The sequence below is a fragment of the Sus scrofa genome, chromosome 5 (assembly GCF_054392235.1).
Source record: "Sus scrofa isolate SSC_HxYL_T2T_F1_AM1 chromosome 5, Sscrofa_HxYL_maternal_Yorkshire_Landrace_v2.0, whole genome shotgun sequence".
In the NCBI taxonomy this organism is placed as follows: Eukaryota; Metazoa; Chordata; class Mammalia; order Artiodactyla; family Suidae; genus Sus; species Sus scrofa.
The window spans coordinates 61,478,168-61,495,978 of NC_139387.1; the positions used below are offsets into that span (position 1 = coordinate 61,478,168).

The 17,811-nt window shown below is 35.8% G+C and overlaps 1 protein-coding gene across 15 annotated transcripts in view; it reads right to left on the reverse strand.

Moving 5' to 3' along the window:
* PIK3C2G (phosphatidylinositol-4-phosphate 3-kinase catalytic subunit type 2 gamma) overlaps positions 1-17,811 on the reverse strand; it is a 518,046-nt gene that overhangs the window by 196,189 nt on the left and 304,046 nt on the right. For all 15 annotated transcript variants that reach the window (XR_014803777.1, XR_014803780.1, XR_014803778.1 and 12 more), the window contains 2 exons: positions 12,294-12,387; positions 9,596-9,690 (listed from right to left, as the gene is read on the reverse strand). Coding sequence is in view for 10 of the 15 variants with exons in the window: in XM_084956629.1 (XP_084812755.1) it covers positions 9,596-9,690; positions 12,294-12,387 (189 nt within the window). In the remaining 5 variants the exon portion in view is untranslated. The remainder of the gene's footprint in view (positions 1-9,595; positions 9,691-12,293; positions 12,388-17,811) is intronic.

Consider the following 17,811-nt stretch of genomic DNA (forward strand, 5'->3'; position numbering starts at 1 on the left):
TCTCAGAAACCTCTAATGACTTTTCATCTCACATAAAGTCACAATTCTTATAATGGTGCCAACATTTTTACACCGACCTGCCCCCACCTTTACCCTTTTCCAAGCTGGCCACATTTCCTACTATTCTTCCCCTTTTCAAGTTAATCCAGCCACACTGACATTTGGGGTATTTGTCTAGTACCCCAAATACACTTGGCATATGCTATTTTCTCCTCCTGATATCCTCTTCTTTTAGATACTTAAGATAATCCATTTTTATACTTCACTGAGTTTTTTTTCAAATATTACTTTTTAATAAGGCCTTTCTTTGCTACCCTATCTTAAAATTGCAGCTCCCCTGACCCCCTTGTATTTTGCATTTCTTTTTTTCCTTCTTCTTTTTTTTTTTTTTTTTTTGCTTTTTAGGGTTGCACTGGCAACATATGTTAACTTCCCTGGCTAGAGGCTGAATTGGAGCTGTAGCTGTTAGCCTACACCACAGCCACAGACACTCAGGATCTGAGCCACATCTTTGATCTATACCACAGCTCATGGCAATGCTGGATCCTTAACCCACTGAGCAAGGCCAGGGATCGAACCACGTTCTCATGGATACTAGTTGGGTTCATTTCCATTTTTCTTTTTTGACCCTTGTATTTCTTATATCTCCTGATTGTTTCCCCCTGCCCCCCAGCTCATATCAACATCTTATGAGTATTTATCTTATTTCTCTTAGATGTTATACAAAGAAGGGCAGGGATTTTTGTCTGTATACATGTCTGTGAAGACTACAGCATGACCTAACTCATGGAAGGTGTTTAATAAATATCTATTTAATGAATAAGTCTTCCTATGGAATAGGTTCACATTTCTTACAGATATAAGCCTGACATGTGGTTAGATTTTCTATCACAAGGCTTGCCAACTCTGTCGTCTCAAATCTGATTATGTCATATTAATTCTCACAATAACCCTCTGAAAGTGAATACTATTACTCTAAATTTTAATGCCTGAGAAAATCTGGTCTTATAAAAGTTAAGTACTTTGCTGGAAGTCAGACACCTAGTAAATAGTAGAACCTGGTTTTGCATCCAGGTATAGTGATACAGATCCTAAATTATTAACTATTACCCCATGAGTTAAGACAGCCAACATTTTCATGTGTTAAAAACAAACATGTTGCTTTGGATAAGCATAAGCTTTTCTGATATTAAAATAAAATTTATCTCATGGGTTATTATATGTAGTAGAGGATTAATGAATCTGATCTTTATCTTATAGACAATGAAGAACTATTGAATTGGGTCGATTAAATAATAAACAATAGCATTATTGGTTAGGAAATGATGATGTCCTAAGCTGAGGGTTTAGTGGAGATGGAGAGGAGGGTACTGATTCATGAGACTTTTTTTAAGTGACTTGGTAGATATAGAGGATGATGGAAGAAATGAACCCAAATACAGAAATGAGAGGCTAGGAAATCTGGTAGGAAATTAAGTCATACTATAAGTGATTGGATGAGCTTGAAGAACAGGTGGAGGTTAGGAGTGGTGTTTTTACTGACATTGAACTCCAGGTTTAGTATGGGTCAAAATGTGAAAAAGTTAATAATACATTAGATTTTTGAGTTTAAAACTTCAGATGAGGTGCCATTTGTAGTGATGACAAGATTTAATATGTAGCCATGGAAAGAAGTTACTGAAGTGTGAAGGTGCTAAATTTTAGTGGTGAAAAAGTATGTCAACTGCTCTTGAGGTTTGGGCGTTTTAGCTGAACCATCCATTTAGAAATGAAACCATCCAGAATGGTGGTAAGATGTGGGATGGTAAGAACACTAGGAATGGTATCCCAGAAGTCTTCCCATGTACACAGTTTTCCTATTTACACTTAGATGTAATGTGAATGAATTAGACCCCAGAGTTACAGATTTATTTATGCCCACCTATCTGATAAAATCCTTCATTTTGGAGTGCTATATTCCAACAAATGAAGTATCACCATTTGTTTAAAAAATAAAAAGAAAGAAAGGCAGAAGAAATATTGGCTAGGAGCTGTACAAGGCATATTATGTCATTTTATATCATTTCATCCTTAAAACAATCTCCATTCTTTCAATTATTGATATGTTCAACATATATTTATTGAGTAGCTATAGGTGTCAGATCCTGTGCTAGGTACTTTTGGTAAGTATTTTATTCTTATTTAGCAGATGATAAATGGAGGTTCAAAAATTTAAAGTCAATTGCCAAGGACCAAAAAAGCTTGATGTGTCATATCAGAGATCACCAGCTGCTTCAATATAAAACACCAAAAGTGGGAGATACTGTGCCACCCAGATGTTGGAGCTAACTTTAATGTTTGTACAGAAATAACAAATAACAAATAGTTTCTTCAGAATAGATATTGCTAAGGCTCCTGGGTAAAGAAAAGAGAAAAGAGAAAGATCCAGTCTTCACTTGTTAGTAACCAATTGTCAAATTGGAAGGAATTGGCAGCTAGGACCCTGAAACCTGCATAAATGGTGTTATTTTATTTCAAGAGCAAATTATTGCATTTTAGTCACATGCTCAGTAATAAGGTTTATTATAAACATTTTATACCAAATGAATGAGCCATTCAAAGTTTAAAAATCTGACTAAATAATGAAAATGTCCAAGATAACCACCAATCACAGTTCCTTCCCCATTTCATGAGATGTACCACTGATTGCCTATCTTTTCTCAGGTGGTCTACAGTGCTTTCCTAGCGTGGTAGGTTTAGCAATGCTTTAGTGATCTATTCTCTTGTAAGGGGTTCTTTAGCTTTTGCCTTTGAAGTTCCCAGCTTCTCGAGTGAGTATAATTTTGCATTTGCAGTTCACAGTCTTAACTCTGAAAAATAGCCACAGTTTTGATGAAAATTTTTACTCATCTCTTCTGAATTGTGCTAGCAGCCAGTTGAATGATGTGAGTGATATAGATGTTGGCTGTTCAAATGTAAAAACATGTATCAACAGGCAATCTGTGAATGTTGCTAGATTCCTTTGTCTGTTAAATTTCTCTGAAAGGAAATGATGCAGATATTCCCATCTTTTTCTGACACTTGGGATGTTTCAAGATACTTTTTTCAACAAGTCTCTAAACTAATTTGTTTACACAGTGATTCTTCTGTTCCCACTTCTACCCATTTCACATTTAGTTATTAAATTTCAATTATAAATTTGAATTGGAAAAAAATGCAGAAAAAACAATGGTTTGGGTGAGGAATAAAAGGTCAATAACCAAAGATCTAAACTCAATGCAATTACTAATTAACATATTAATTAAAATAACCTTGAGAACTGTGATTTTATATTTCTAAATTAATTCTTAGGTTTTCCCAATAATTAAAGATGTACTAAATACATTCTAAGAATCTTGATATATATGATCTCAACTTTAACATAATTATATTTCTTTTACAGATTATGAAAAAGATCAGGGAGTTTAAGTAATTTTTCTGAGACCATTCAGCTAGTAGAGACCTGAGTTGGAATTTCTATTCAAGTCTGTTTTCCTCCAAATCTTGTCCTCTTACTATTATATTATTCTGCCTTTTATTATTATTATGTCTTTTAACATTTATGTGGCTTGCCAGGTCATAGTGGATGGGCACAGGGTCAAAGTTTGGCTTTTCTACTTAGTAGCTTTGCATATTTAGCCCTTTTGAGTACTATTTTTTTAATCTGAAAAATGGAGATAATTAGAATTGTTTGAAGTAATAAAATAGTATTTGAAGTGACTAGCATCTTGTCTAGCTTTAATCATACTTTGTCTACCAAAAGGCAGTGTTGCCATGACAAAAAAGAATATTAAAAACAGAGGTTGGATGATTAGAATTTTTAGTAATACTCTTCAAGTCAAAGCCATACTAGAGCTGATAAACTTTACTCTTTTAGTCTTTATAGCATAGGATGGATAGTAGAATATTTGGAAAGGTTATCCAAATCACCATTTGATCACCAATTAGGTTCATTAAGTTCCTTGATCCTGGCAAAAGGTTCCTTGGACACTTGACACACTATTCCCAAGAATAAATAATTGTGAATGAATACACTGAATTAGAGTTAATAGTTCAGTCAAAGAGGACTTAAAAAGCATTGAATGAAATGTTTATAATTAATGTGTTGAGACAACAGAGTTGAAAACTAAACTCTAGCATCTGTAGTAATTGCCTAAAATAGCTAGAAGGGCTTAAAAAACCATATGGCTTAAACCATGTTCATTATAATTTGTTTATATCTTCCATCCTTTTTACAAAAGAGCTATAAATTGTGTATATAATATACACGCAATAAAACTTGGAGAACAGATAGATGAATGAAAGAACAATGACTAACATAATACTCTCTTTTCTCAAAACACTTCTTATGCACTTTCCTGTCTCTGTTCACTGAAGTCCATTGGTCTGCTTGTGTAGCTGTCCCCATGACATCTAGTAACTGAAGCTCTAGATTAAGTCTTATGATATTTTCAGAGTCATCAATCTATGTCAATAGTTTACTGAGCAGCAGCCTCTCTAAAAAATGACAATAAATTTTACTTGGAAGAAAATAATAGAAGTTCTATCATTTTGGTAAATTAATGCCATTTACAGCACCTTAGGAAACATATATTCACAGTGCCTAATTTAAAAAGGAAAGTGATATATACATTAGGATTCCTGTCTTTAACAATTTCAGATGACTAAACTCAAGCATGATATACCAATTATTTGACATTCTATCAAGACTGGTTAGCAGGCAGATTGTCAAATCTGACGACAAGCATTGTTTGTGCAAGCTGTTCACTTATCTTTGGTCAAAAATGAGTCATACATGCCAAAACAAGAACAAGAATTCTAAGTTACTAAACATGACAAATATTTGATTGAAATATCCAAGTCTGGATTTTGTTGCAAATGAAAGCAACACATATGAAGCTCTTTAGACAAGGAAAATAAAGAGCTGCCTTTCTGTTGCAACTACAATAATTACACACAAGTGAAATAGAAAATTGAGTTAGAAGAAAAGCAAGAAAAATTTCCATTCAGTTTTCAAAGAGTGATCTTTTGATGAGCAAAGATAGAAAGTAAAATAGGGCCTGAAAATAAAAGATTTAATAACTGATACAAAACAGAAAGAACTAAAAATCTTTACAGTCCAGAAAAACAAATATATACACAAACAAACAAACAAACAAAAAACTGGAGAGTATAGGAGCCAGCAAAAATCAGAAACTGTACAGTAATTCTCAAAGTTGATAAAGAGTCTCAATGCAGAAAATTATATTTTAAAAGATAGTAATTGGCTGGTTGGCAAGGTCTCCCCATAAAACATTTCTTGCCAAATCACTAGTTACAGCCTTTCATTTTCAATCAGGGTTTTAAGATGCAGCATAGGTAACTCAGTAAAAGCTCCTCATACTATAGATTCAATTGGTATTAACACCTGATACCTCCTCAAAAACATTTATTTCAGACTATCACATTTTTCTGTAATCATTTAACTCAAATTCCCCCAATTCCAGAGCAAGAGGGGTCTATTTTTCAAAAGGAGCTGAAGTGATTGTCATAACTGCAATGAACTCTTTATGTTTAGCATAATATAACTTGTTTCGATTGCCTGCTGTTTTAAGTACAATAGTCAAGGTACGTTAACCTGTAGGTAGTACAAATGAATGTGGTATGATTATTTTATAAAATTCATTCAAGAGGTATTTATCGAGTTTCAAAAGGAGCTGAAGTGATTGTCATAACTGCAATGAACTCTTTATGTTTAGCATAATATAACTTGTTTCGATTGCCTGCTGTTTTAAGTACAATAGTCAAGGTACGTTAACCTGTAGGTAGTACAAATGAATGTGGTATGATTATTTTATAAAATTCATTCAAGAGGTATTTATCGAGTACCAGCTATACGTACTATGTGCAATGTTCTGTGTTAAGTATGGATGGTCAGTCCAGAAAGGGAACATAAGGTTTTATCTGTACTAAATCTGTTTTCCCCTTCACACCTGAATAAAGAATTTGATTTTGTTCAAATATCAAAATCTTCTGAAAAGATTACCAGGTGGGGATGTATTCCCAAAATTCTAAATCAGTTGGAGAGGTCAAGTCACCCAGTTGCCATCTAATTAGGTGATGATAACAAGTTAACTCTTCTATGGGTTTTATAGAAAACTTTTCTTGTTGGAGAAGGATCGACTCTTTTTCTTTTGCTGCATGGTGTCATGTATGGGAGTGATATCAACCATGGCAGTCTTGTAACTACAATGTGAAACAGACTAAAGACAACACACTGAGGATGGCAGAGCAGAAATATCAAAGAAACTGGGTTTATAACAAAATCAGGAGTTGCTGCAATAACAAATTCCAGGACCACTCTACTGGCAAACTTTTTGTTAGGTGAGATAGTTTTTTGGTATCAGTTAAACCAGCTGAATCAGGATTTTCTGTTATTTGCAGCCCAGAGTATGGAAAATAAACAGAAGTATACAAAATATTAATAACTGCCATTGGCAGTGTGTACAAGAGCTGAGATCAAAGACATTTTCACCTTAAAGTACCTTCAAGATGATGCTCTGATTCTCTCTCTTTATCTGGGCCCAGTACCACCAATGTACTGATATGTTCCTATTCCCTGGTGTCAATTCAGATCTTTTTCCTGCTCTTATTCATTGAGAAACAACAAATATTAAGCAGTATAATGCTGTTTTTCAAGGCCTTAACCCAAATATCTAGCATCAGCTATGACAAAGAGGAGCTGATATTACAAGAAAACCAGATAACTATCTAAGGAAGCAGTGATGTAATTGCATGTGGCTATTATAATGAAAAATTGAGAATGGATTAGAAAATTTAGTTCCCAAAGGCCAAATGTCTGAGTTCCAACATTTGAGGTTAGTATGTATATACAAAATGTTCATTTTTACAACTCTTCATTTTTTTTTTTTTTTGTCTTTGCTATTTCTTGGGCTGCTCCTGTGGCATATGGAGGTTCCTAGGCTAGGGGTCTAATCGGAGCTGTAGCCTCCGGCCTATGCCAGAGCCACAGCAACGCGGGATCCGAGCCGCATCTGCAACCTACACCACAGCTCACGGCAACGCCGGATCGTTAACCCACTGAGCAAGGGCAGGGACTGAACCCGCAACCTCATGGCTCCTAGTCGGATTTGTTAACTACTGCGCCACGACGGGAACTCCCAACTCTTCATTTTTCAACAAAATAGAAGAATTTAAAGGGAAAATAATTTAAACTAGGCATAAAGTTAAGGTAGAGCTCTGTACCTAGTTATTGTACTGATCTGTGGTAGGAATTTGTATCAGATTGCATTTTTGTATGTATGTAATAGGAGTAATAAGACTTAAATGATATTAGAAAATAACTTAAAATTATATTGTCTGGAGTTCCTGTCGTGGCTCAGTGGTTAAAGAATCCAACTAGGAACCATGAGGTTGCGGGTTGGATCCCTGGCCTTGCTCAGTGGGTTAAGGATCCGGTGTTGCCGTGAGCTGTGGTGTAGGTTGCAGACGCGGCTTGTATCCTGCATTGCCGTGACTCTGGCGTAGGCTGGTGGCTACAGCTCCGATTCGACCCATAGCCTGGGAACCTCCATATGCCACTGGAGCGGCCCAAGAAATGGCAAAAAGACAAAAAAAAAAAAAAATTATATTGTCTCTTAAAAAACTTAATTAAGGGAACTACATAAAAACTATATCACATAAAACATAAATAAAACAGAAAAAAACCAACTGTTCCTATATTACACCTTAACTAGAAAACTGTGCTAATGAATTTTACAGATTATTACGTAAAATGTAAACTTTCTTACAAATATCTGTCACTTTTTTTTTTCTTTTCAGGAGTAGAGTAGAGAAAAGCTATTGTTAGTTTAGTGAATTGCTTATTGTCAGGATTTTATCTGGTGAATACTTTTCTGAGAATGACAGGGTGAAAGATGATTATAACAGATCAATATTAAATAACAGCAAGATATATCTTCCCTTTACAAAAAAGTGAAGCAATAATTTACTATTTATTACTTCTAAAGGTAAAAAGGTGAATTAGTAGCAATGTAATGATTCTGGAAGGTAAAAGATTGAAGCTTTAAAACCTCTTATTGATTCTGTATCATGCGTGCTCTATTACACTGCAATAACTCTCTAAAGTACAGCTTTTTACTCTCACTTTAGGGAGAACTGCAGACATCAAAGCAGAGAGAACATTTACCTCCTTTGTGTATTCATTTGTATGCCTATGTCAGTATTTAACTCTGACAGAATGGGAGCACAATTTAGGCTTTTTAATTTATTTGCTGGCCAGCCTTGCCTCTCTGCCCTGTGGTTATATCTGGAACAGGTCATGGGCAAAACTGGAAAATGGACAGAATCTGTTGTTAGCTCCCTCCTTCTACTCTGCCCTTGCCACATAGGCCATGGGCTTTTTTCTGCTGTTTGGGTGCCAACGTGTTACCCTGTGAGCTTCTTTAGCAAGGACCTTCCTAGTCTATCCTTAATAGGTCAAGAGCATCTAGCATCTCAACATTTGTCATATAAATGGACAGAGAATAAACCAATTCATCATAAGCATTATGTTCTGAATACATATCTATATATGTGTGTGTGTCTGAATACACATATATGTGTGTGTGTATATATGTATCTGAATATATATATCTCATATTAGAAGAGAATTTCTGGAGGGAACAATATTTAACCTAAAGGATTGACTTGCTAATAAGAGAATTTCAGGCATAAGGGAGACTATTTCCAAGGGGAGATGAGGTGGGATACATGTGACTTTAAATCCCATGATGAGAAATTTCCATGTCATTTTGCTTTATTTTAGAGTAGCCCCTGATTTGAGAAATGGTCCCAAAATTCTAGATAAGAAAAGTTTAGGGTATATTGTTTAGAAAATGAATAGGTAGATTTCACATCATTTCAATTCATGGGCAGCATATTAAAGCTCATATAGTCCTTTTATACAAAGGGCCACCTTGAACAAGGCCTCATGGTCCGAGACACCATTGCCGTAATTCACTCTGTTGCTCTCCAGCAGGTCCGACAGACACTGCATCAGCTTGTTTTTTAGGCCGTAATTCCTGACTCAGGTTAGTCCATGACGTCCGCTCACATTCTGCCTCCAATCCAGTTTTGACTTCACTAGTGATATTCATTGCCTAGTATCTGATTGGGCCAATCTCTTGAAAGAGCTTTAGCCTTGCCAGCTGTTTGGCATGAAGACCGACTGACTGCTCAATAGCCCTTTTCTGCCCCCTTCTGTTGTGAGTCTGCATGTGCCCAGCTGGGCCCAATTTGATTCTATTCATTCATTCATTAGTAATTTATTGAATGTTTGTCATGGGCCAAGTACTGTCCTAGGTGCTTGTGGTATATAGAAAAAAAAATTTGCTGTACTCATGGAAATTGCAAATGGGAGTTTCATCTTAAGCTAGCCCCATACTCTGAAGGGAATGCTTTCAAACAGGAATAACCTTGACAGAGACTCAAATTTGGCTAAATTTTAAGAGGGAGTTAGTATCAATTACAAGGGAAAGTTGCTGCACAGAGAGAAGACAATAAAGAAGACATCCTAATCTATTTTGGTTAATCTTACCAGTAAAGACGATGGGCAATCTGGATGCTTTGCAATGAGCGGTGTAACAGGAGCTGCACTAGAGGACTTTCAAGGTTCCACTCAAACTTGACAGCCTGAAATAAGAGATACAATTACTTTTTTTTTCTCAGTAGCAAAATTATAGCAGAATAAAGAAGGACTTGAGAGGCTTGAGAATAGACTGGCAGAAAACAGCATAAACATTTTAACAGAATGTTAATATTATACGGATAGCTTTATTAGCTGGTGTATAACTAATAACAGAGCATACACATATCATACAATCTGGCTTATAGTTTTCCTCCTTTTCTTATCTCTGCTTTAGTATCAGAGGATAATAAGTAAGAGCAGGTGGTTGATGGAGTTCAGCCATGCCTAGGTGGACACTAATGGCACACACACACAAAAATAATAGGGACAAGTGTCTTGGATATAAAAATGGCATACTGGAGTTCGTGTCATGGTGTGCAGAAAAGAATCTGACTAGGAACCATGAGGTTGAGGGTTCGATCCCTGGCCTCCCTCAGTGGGTTAAGGATCTGGCATTGCTATGGCTGTGGCATAGGCTGGCAGCTACAGCTCCGATTAGAGCCCTAGCCTGGGAACCTCCATATGCCGTGGGTGTGGCCCTAAAAAGACACACACACAAAAAGGCATTATTAAGCAATAGATGTTTCTCCTCTTTTGGAGATGAAATAAACACACACTCAATGTCTTAACTGGAATTATCAACTGAGTATTAACCTGTAGACTGAAGTTTTACTTACAGAGTTCAAAGCTGACTTTTGCCACTATAAGCCACCCATACTCAAATTTGCCATTCTTCATCTTCATTATAAACACCTTTCTAAAGTTTTCTAGGATTCCTAACCTGGTAGAAAACATAGGCAGCAGTAGCAAGCCTTAATACCCTTAGAGATGTAATTTAGACCTTCACCTGTATTCCACAGGGACTTCACCATCAGCAGTCAGTATCTGGGCCCCAGGTTTTCTTCCTAGCTTCCTAAAAATGCTCATTCCTGCTCGAGAAGCAAAATTTCTACCATTTATTGTCCAATAAGTTAAGTCACACACACACACACACACACACACACACACACACACACACACACACAAACACAGAGTCTGAGCCACTGTGAGTTTTACATCACAGTACAGACAGCAGAAAAAAGTGGGTACAACACTCATTCAACAAATACCTGAGGAAATAGCCCAGTATGCTAATCATCCTCAAGGATGGGAATGTTTATAAATTCCCAAAGTGTGAGAATGTCAAAGATGATTTCAGCAAATTTGCATAAACTCCCTATGCTGTCTGAATGTACAAAGACTATAATGCATGTTTGTCTTCAACTGCATCTACGGCCTTCTTTAACTTCATGCTAATACTGGACTGACAAGACCATGAATTGCATTTATACACTTACAGTGAACATATTCTATGAGCATATGAGAAAGAGAGATGTCTCAGAACTTACTTCCATTCTTCTCTTAGCTTTCCTTTTATTTATTTTTATTATTTACTTTATTTATTTGCTTTTCAGAGTGGCACCTAAAGCATAAGGAAGTTTCCAGGCTAGGAGGTGAATCGGAGCTGCAGCTGCTGGCCTACATCACAGTCACAGCAACACCAAATCCGAGCTGCATCTGCAACCTATGCTACAGCTTATGGAAATTCAGGACCATTAACCCACTAAGCGCGGCCAGGGATCGAACCCACGTCCTCATGGATACTCGTTGGGTTCATTACCACTGAACCACATTGGGAACTCCTATTTCTAAACCAGCTCTCTCATTAGGAGGCCTTCAGAGAAGTGAAGATTCTGTTTGCAAAGTACTGTAACAGTCAAGGATATTAACAGAGGCTCCCCACTTCAGTCTCAGGATCTCCTATCTTCAATTCAAAGCCTGAGGCACCTGGCATTTGAAGTAACTTGTAACTGCAATCTGGCCTTTCAGATAAGGAAACTTCTGTGTTATGAGCAAAACAAAAGAAAAACACAAAGACTCTTTTAGACCTATGCTATGCAGCATTCAGTATACAATTAACTTGGAAAAAATTATTGTTTATATTTTGGATATTCAGTCATATACATGAACATTTGTAAAATGTGTACTTGTTTATATTTCAAAATATTCAGCCTAAATCAGTTCTTGATCGTATTTCTACATAAATTTATATTATTTTCCAAAATTACTCCAATATTGTGATATTTGATGTTGTCATAAAACTGTACTATCTGGCAGCAGAATTTGGTTATGAGAAACTACTTTTATAAGATTTATAATTAATATTAGGATAGAGGAAAAGCAAGGAAAATATAATGAGCAGATGCCCAGTAAATGACTATTTTGTACATAACATTTATTTGGTTAAGTATTTATTATTTTACATGCAATCAAATACAGATATTTTCATCTCAAGCATTTCTACTTTTTCTCTGTTCTAATTAATAAGTGAAGTCATTTTTTTAAAAAAAATTTTTCTTTTGGCATTTCTATATCTTTTTTGTAACTACCAGTTTCGACTAGTGAATGCCTGCAGTACCCATATTGACATATGAGCTATAATTTAGCCCTTTGGCTAGCCAAGTTGCAATTATCACTTTTATGTAGTCGATTGTTGATTCACTGTGAACTGTTTTAGAGAATTATTGGTTAAAATCCTGGAATCCCTTGGCAACTTTGCTGTTCTTACCTGAACTAGCTGTGGGAGATATTCCAGTAGTTCATCATTCAAGAGTTTGTCTAATTGTTGAACCGCCACTTTACGAATTTCTTGATCTGGAAAACTAATACAAAGTAAATACATCTATTAAGCTGTTAATAGTATAAAGTAATGCATGAAAATATTAAGAAAATAGAGAATTAATTCCACCCCATTGCATTAGACAAAATAATTTCACCATCAGGTTAATCATTAGCACTAAAAAATTGTTATTTTTTCATCTTCTATACTCTCCTGTGGACTGCAGTACAAAGTTCTTTTGACTAGACCTTGGAAATGTGGGTTTAAGATAGATTCTTGCTAGCTTACCTGCTTATAAAATGCAGTTTAAAGTATATCTAAAATATTTTCTAAAATAGTATAAAAAATCTGCTTATTTAGCCATATATTTGTTAGATAAATTATTACCAGCTGGAGACCTGATAGCTTATATGGCTAAAAATGAGAGGTAATATATTTAAATGAGTTTTTGCCAAATGATCATGAAAACCAGAAATCTAGAGTGTATTACAATAGATAAGTACAAATAATATAATACTGCTAAATCTTACTAGACTAAGTTCTTGAGGGTAACTGTACCTTAATCATTTTTGGACTGCACATGCCTATTGTAAGATTTAGCACCAACTAGACACATTAAAAGTTTGTTACCTTCATAAATTTATGAAGGTAATTAGTATTTGAAACCCTACACTCACCCTCCATATTGGCAGGTTTGGCATCTGTGGATACAGAGGGTGGATTGTACTATGATGCAAATTTATTTACGGGACTTGAGCATCCCCATTTTGGTAACTGCAGGAGTCCTGGAAATAATCCTTTGAGGATACTGAGGGACAACTGTGCTCCAAGGACAATTTATCCTCAGATGGGCTCCTCAGATTGCCATCATCTTGCTCCATCAGAAGAAATGGATTCAATTATCTCTGAGCTCCTGGGAAGTGCCAAAGATAACTTTGACACCACACTGCTTTGACATGATTCATAGATATAACAAGGGCATTGGTAAGAGCAATTAGTTTTAAACAAGTCCTAAAAAATTAATGCACATAGGAGTTCCTGCTGTGGTGCAGTATGTTAAGGATCCATCAAGGTCTCTGGCGGCATGGGTTCAATCCCCAGCCTGTCATGGTAAATTAAGGATCTGGTGGTGTTGTAGCTGTGGCATAGGTCACAGCTTCAGCTTGGATTCAATCCCTGGCCTGGGAACTTCCATATGCTGTGGGTGAGGCCAAAAAAGAAAAGAAAAAAAATAAAACAATGCACATAATTTAAAACAGTAATTCATGTAAAAACAAAGCGAATAAACAAAACCCCCAAAACCTTTTGTATGGGAACTAACGGAACACTTTTCAACCAGTGAGGTGAGAGCTCTAAAGACTGGCTCCCAATATTGTGGAGGTCAGAAAACTTTAGTCTTTAATGCTCAGTCTCTTTTCAGCATGTCAGGTTACTGAAGGGTGAAATGGATACTATGCAGCTACAGCATAAAGGAAAAAATGGCATTGCTTAGTATTTCTCAACTGTCCTTGATAGCAGTTTGAAATGCAAGGCTTAAACAGGTTACATATTTTCCCTTCATTTAAACTGAGCATTTTTAATGGAAATAAGAATTTCACTTCCAAGGTTACTCATTCAAAACCCTTATTTCTGACCTGCAAACTTTTCCAATAATTTTCTCCTTACAAACATTCTAGCAAGGAGACCTAGTGAGAACTGTAGTCCAGGCACATCTCATGAAGTACTGCTAAGGTCAGAAGACCTTAGCATAACATCAAGCACAGATGGAGAGTAGAAAGGATGTAATAAAAATGTAAAGCTGAAAGAAGGTCAGCTTGTTTTAGCACACTAAGACTTTATTTTCTCCTAACTAAATGTGATTGACTCTAATTTATTGCTCTCAATTACTAAACCATTTGTCTGTGGCTTGTAGACATGAAGGTCAGTTTGAGGACAATAAGTCTCAGAAGAAATAGTTATTTTGGTACATTTCATTGTCTAAGTGATGATTTAGGCCAGATACTAGTCATCCACGCTTTCTTGTGTGTCTATCTTATTGATGTGAAAGACAACAAAGAAGAAAAATAGAAAACAAACATCACAACAAAACTCTTTGGGGAACACTGAACCTCTAATTATGTATTTATTTCCAAACACTAGAATGTAAACTCCTTGAAAGCAGAAAATTTCTGCCTATTTTGTTCACAGATGTGTCCCTATCATTAGATTGGCAGACACCCTTCACATGTTTATTTGAGAGACATCTAAACTGAATTAATTATCTTTCCACCTAAAACATCTCTAGTACCAGACTTCTGTCCTGCAGTCTGTGTTACCATTTTTCTCCAGTAATGGAGGTCTGAAATTTTAATGGTAATATTTTTCTCCTTCCTTGCTCTCTTCATTAAAAACTCCCCTTTCCATCTGGTGAAATTCTATTCATCCTTGAAGTCAAAGTTCAAGCATCAACTTACTGGTGAAGGTGTTCCAGCCACTCTCTAGCCCCCTGCTGAGCCATCATGTCTTTCTCTTTGGGATTCTATACAAATGGTTGAGGTGAGCTCATTAATTTATGAATCCATGTCCAGGCACAGTTAACTAAGTTTGTGAAATTCCTGGCAGTCTCTTATATTTACATCTCATTAGTTTCCAAGATCTGATTTTTCTATCCTAATGGCTCTAGCATCTGTGCTTCCTTTCAATTTCTTCTGCAACTATCTGGGATAGGCCATAATCATCTCATGCTAGTATTAGGATTTTTTTTTTTTTTTTTTAGGGCCACACCCATGACGTATGGAAATTCCCAGGCTAGGAGTCGAACCAGAATTGCAGCCTCCAGCATACGCCACAGCCACAGCAACAGGGGATCATAGCCACATCTGTGACCTACACCACAGCTTACAGCAACCCCAGATCCTTAATCCACTGAGTGAGGCCAGGGACCAAACCCGCATTCTCACAGATACTAGTTGGGTTCTTAACCTGCTGAGCCACAACTGGAACTCCAGCATTTTTCATAGTAATACCTCATAAAATTTCCTAAATTATTTTGTTAGTTCATTTATCATAAAACATTAAATTATTTTCTATTTCCAATGAAACTTTCAGGCCCATATTATTCATATACTCAAGCCTAGTTGAACATTCTAGATTTTTCTACTACTGTAATACTGAATAAAATGCTCTGTCTCATTAGTATATATATATATTTTTTTTGCCTTTTTTTTTTCAGGGCTGCACCCACAGCATATGAAGGTTCCCAGGCTAGGGATCTAATTGGAGCTGTAGCTGCTGGCCTACACCACAGCCATAGCAACACAGAATCCTCAACCCACTGAGCGAGGCCAGGGATCAAACCCGCAACCCCATGGTTCCTAGTTGGATTCATTTCCGCTGCACCAGTGCCACAATGGGAACTCCTAATATTTTTATTGTGAAAATGCTATGTTTATTCTCACCTTTGTAAGCACTGTAATCTCTGATTGGAACAGCCTCCCTTCTTTTCTTAAAGTCTAGTCCTTCAAAGTGTGGATCAAATTCCCTTGAAGGCCATCACACCAATATTTAGCAATCACTTCTCTGAACTTCCAAGGGCATGGATTGGTTAGCTCCATTGGGTAATTAGGATATGCTAGGGTATGTTTTAGGATTTATCTTTTTACATATGTGTCCTCATTCCGCAACTAGTGAATAAATCAAATGAAGATAAGTTTTGTTCTATCTTCTTTATTCCTAGAATTTAGTGCCATGCTCCATACATGTTGCGTGATTCATAAAAATGCATTGATCATGATGACAATAATGAGGAAAATCGTACTATGGAGCTCATCTTATTTCCTGTGCTCTGAAATAATTTATATTGGTAGCAATAGGTTTAATTCCACAAACTCCACGTACAAATTCCAGATTTTTTTTCCCCTCTCAGTCAAAAGAGTAAGAGAAAAACAAATCTAAAGACAATGGTAAAGAAGGGTTTATTTATTTATTCATTTATTTCTTCAGACTCCTCGGGAACAGTAGAAAAAAAGAAACTAGTAACATGTGGATAGTACAGTCCAAAAGGAAAATTATATATTTGTATTAATATGTGAGAATGCTAGGAAGAACGTTTTTGCACTTCATAGAAAGAGATGTCTCTTTTTATCCATTACTGTTGCTTGAAGTTCAGAAAGAAATTGGAAGAGAATTTGCCAAGAAATGAACCATATGACTTCCTGGGAAGTGACTAAGGCCTAACGACATTAAAGCATAATCCAAATATAACTTGAATTTGACTATTTTAGGAAGAGTTGGCCACATTAAAAGAGATGCTGGCAGTGCTGGTGAAGTTCCTGGAAATGGGCTCTTTCATACATTGCTAGCAGTATATAGCAACACGTATTTAAAAAGAATCTTTAAAATTTGCTTATTCCTTAATCTAGCAATTCTAATTTGGGAATTTATTCTAAGAAAATAATCAAATAGGTGTGAGGGTTTAAGTATGCAAACAAAACTGGAAATAATATAAATATCTAAAAATAAGCAATTAAGTTAAATGCACCATGACCATACGGTAAAATATATGCAGTCATTAAAAATATTGATAGTATTTAATAATATGAGCATATTGTGAAAAAATTGTGCAGTATAATGCCAATTAGAAAAATGTGTGTATTTTTTCATATGCTTAACAAAAAAGACGGGAAAGGAAGGATCAAGATATGAATACTAACTATCTGGATAAAAATGTCATGTATGACTGTATTTTTCTTTTCTATGCTTTGTTTTTAAAGTTTTTCAAACCATCTATATGAAGGCTTTATTGGTTACTCAACAAATAATAATTTTTAAAACAAGTCTCATTCAACTAATTATGAAAATATGTTAATAACTGCAAATTTATTTCCACTAGCAAAAAGATCCAAACCACATGCCCTTTTAAGAGCGCATATTGTCGAGTAAAAGAACAAGCCTCATATTTTTCAGTTGATTTAGAATATTCTTTTAACATAATAGGCCCAAATTGGGATCTCTGTCTCTGAAGAATTTATGCTTAATACCTTTTCAGGGCCATGAACTCAGCCACAGATCAATGGACAAATATGTTCCACAAATCCTGGCATTTCTTTCCTGTGATGTTGTCCAAAACTATGTAAACATTCTTTGGGGATATAGTTGTTGGTATTTCATGCTCAGTAACTTGCTCCTATGTGAGGTGAGGGCTCCTCATGTTAGTTCTCTGACTGTGGTGTGATATTTACACTCTGAAATGTCATATGTATCAGAAGAACTGCAACCTACTTTGAATTTTCCACAAGCCGGGTTACTGTACTTTCCAATGACCTGATTTGCTTGAAAAATAAATATAATATTTGCTAATAATAAAACAGAGCCACTCTCTAGTGAGCCTGCTAACCTTGAGATTATTGATTACTGTAGGCAGAGACATAACACCTTGAGTCTGGGAAATAAACAAAAATCTCCTTAGAAGATTCATCAGGCTGATATC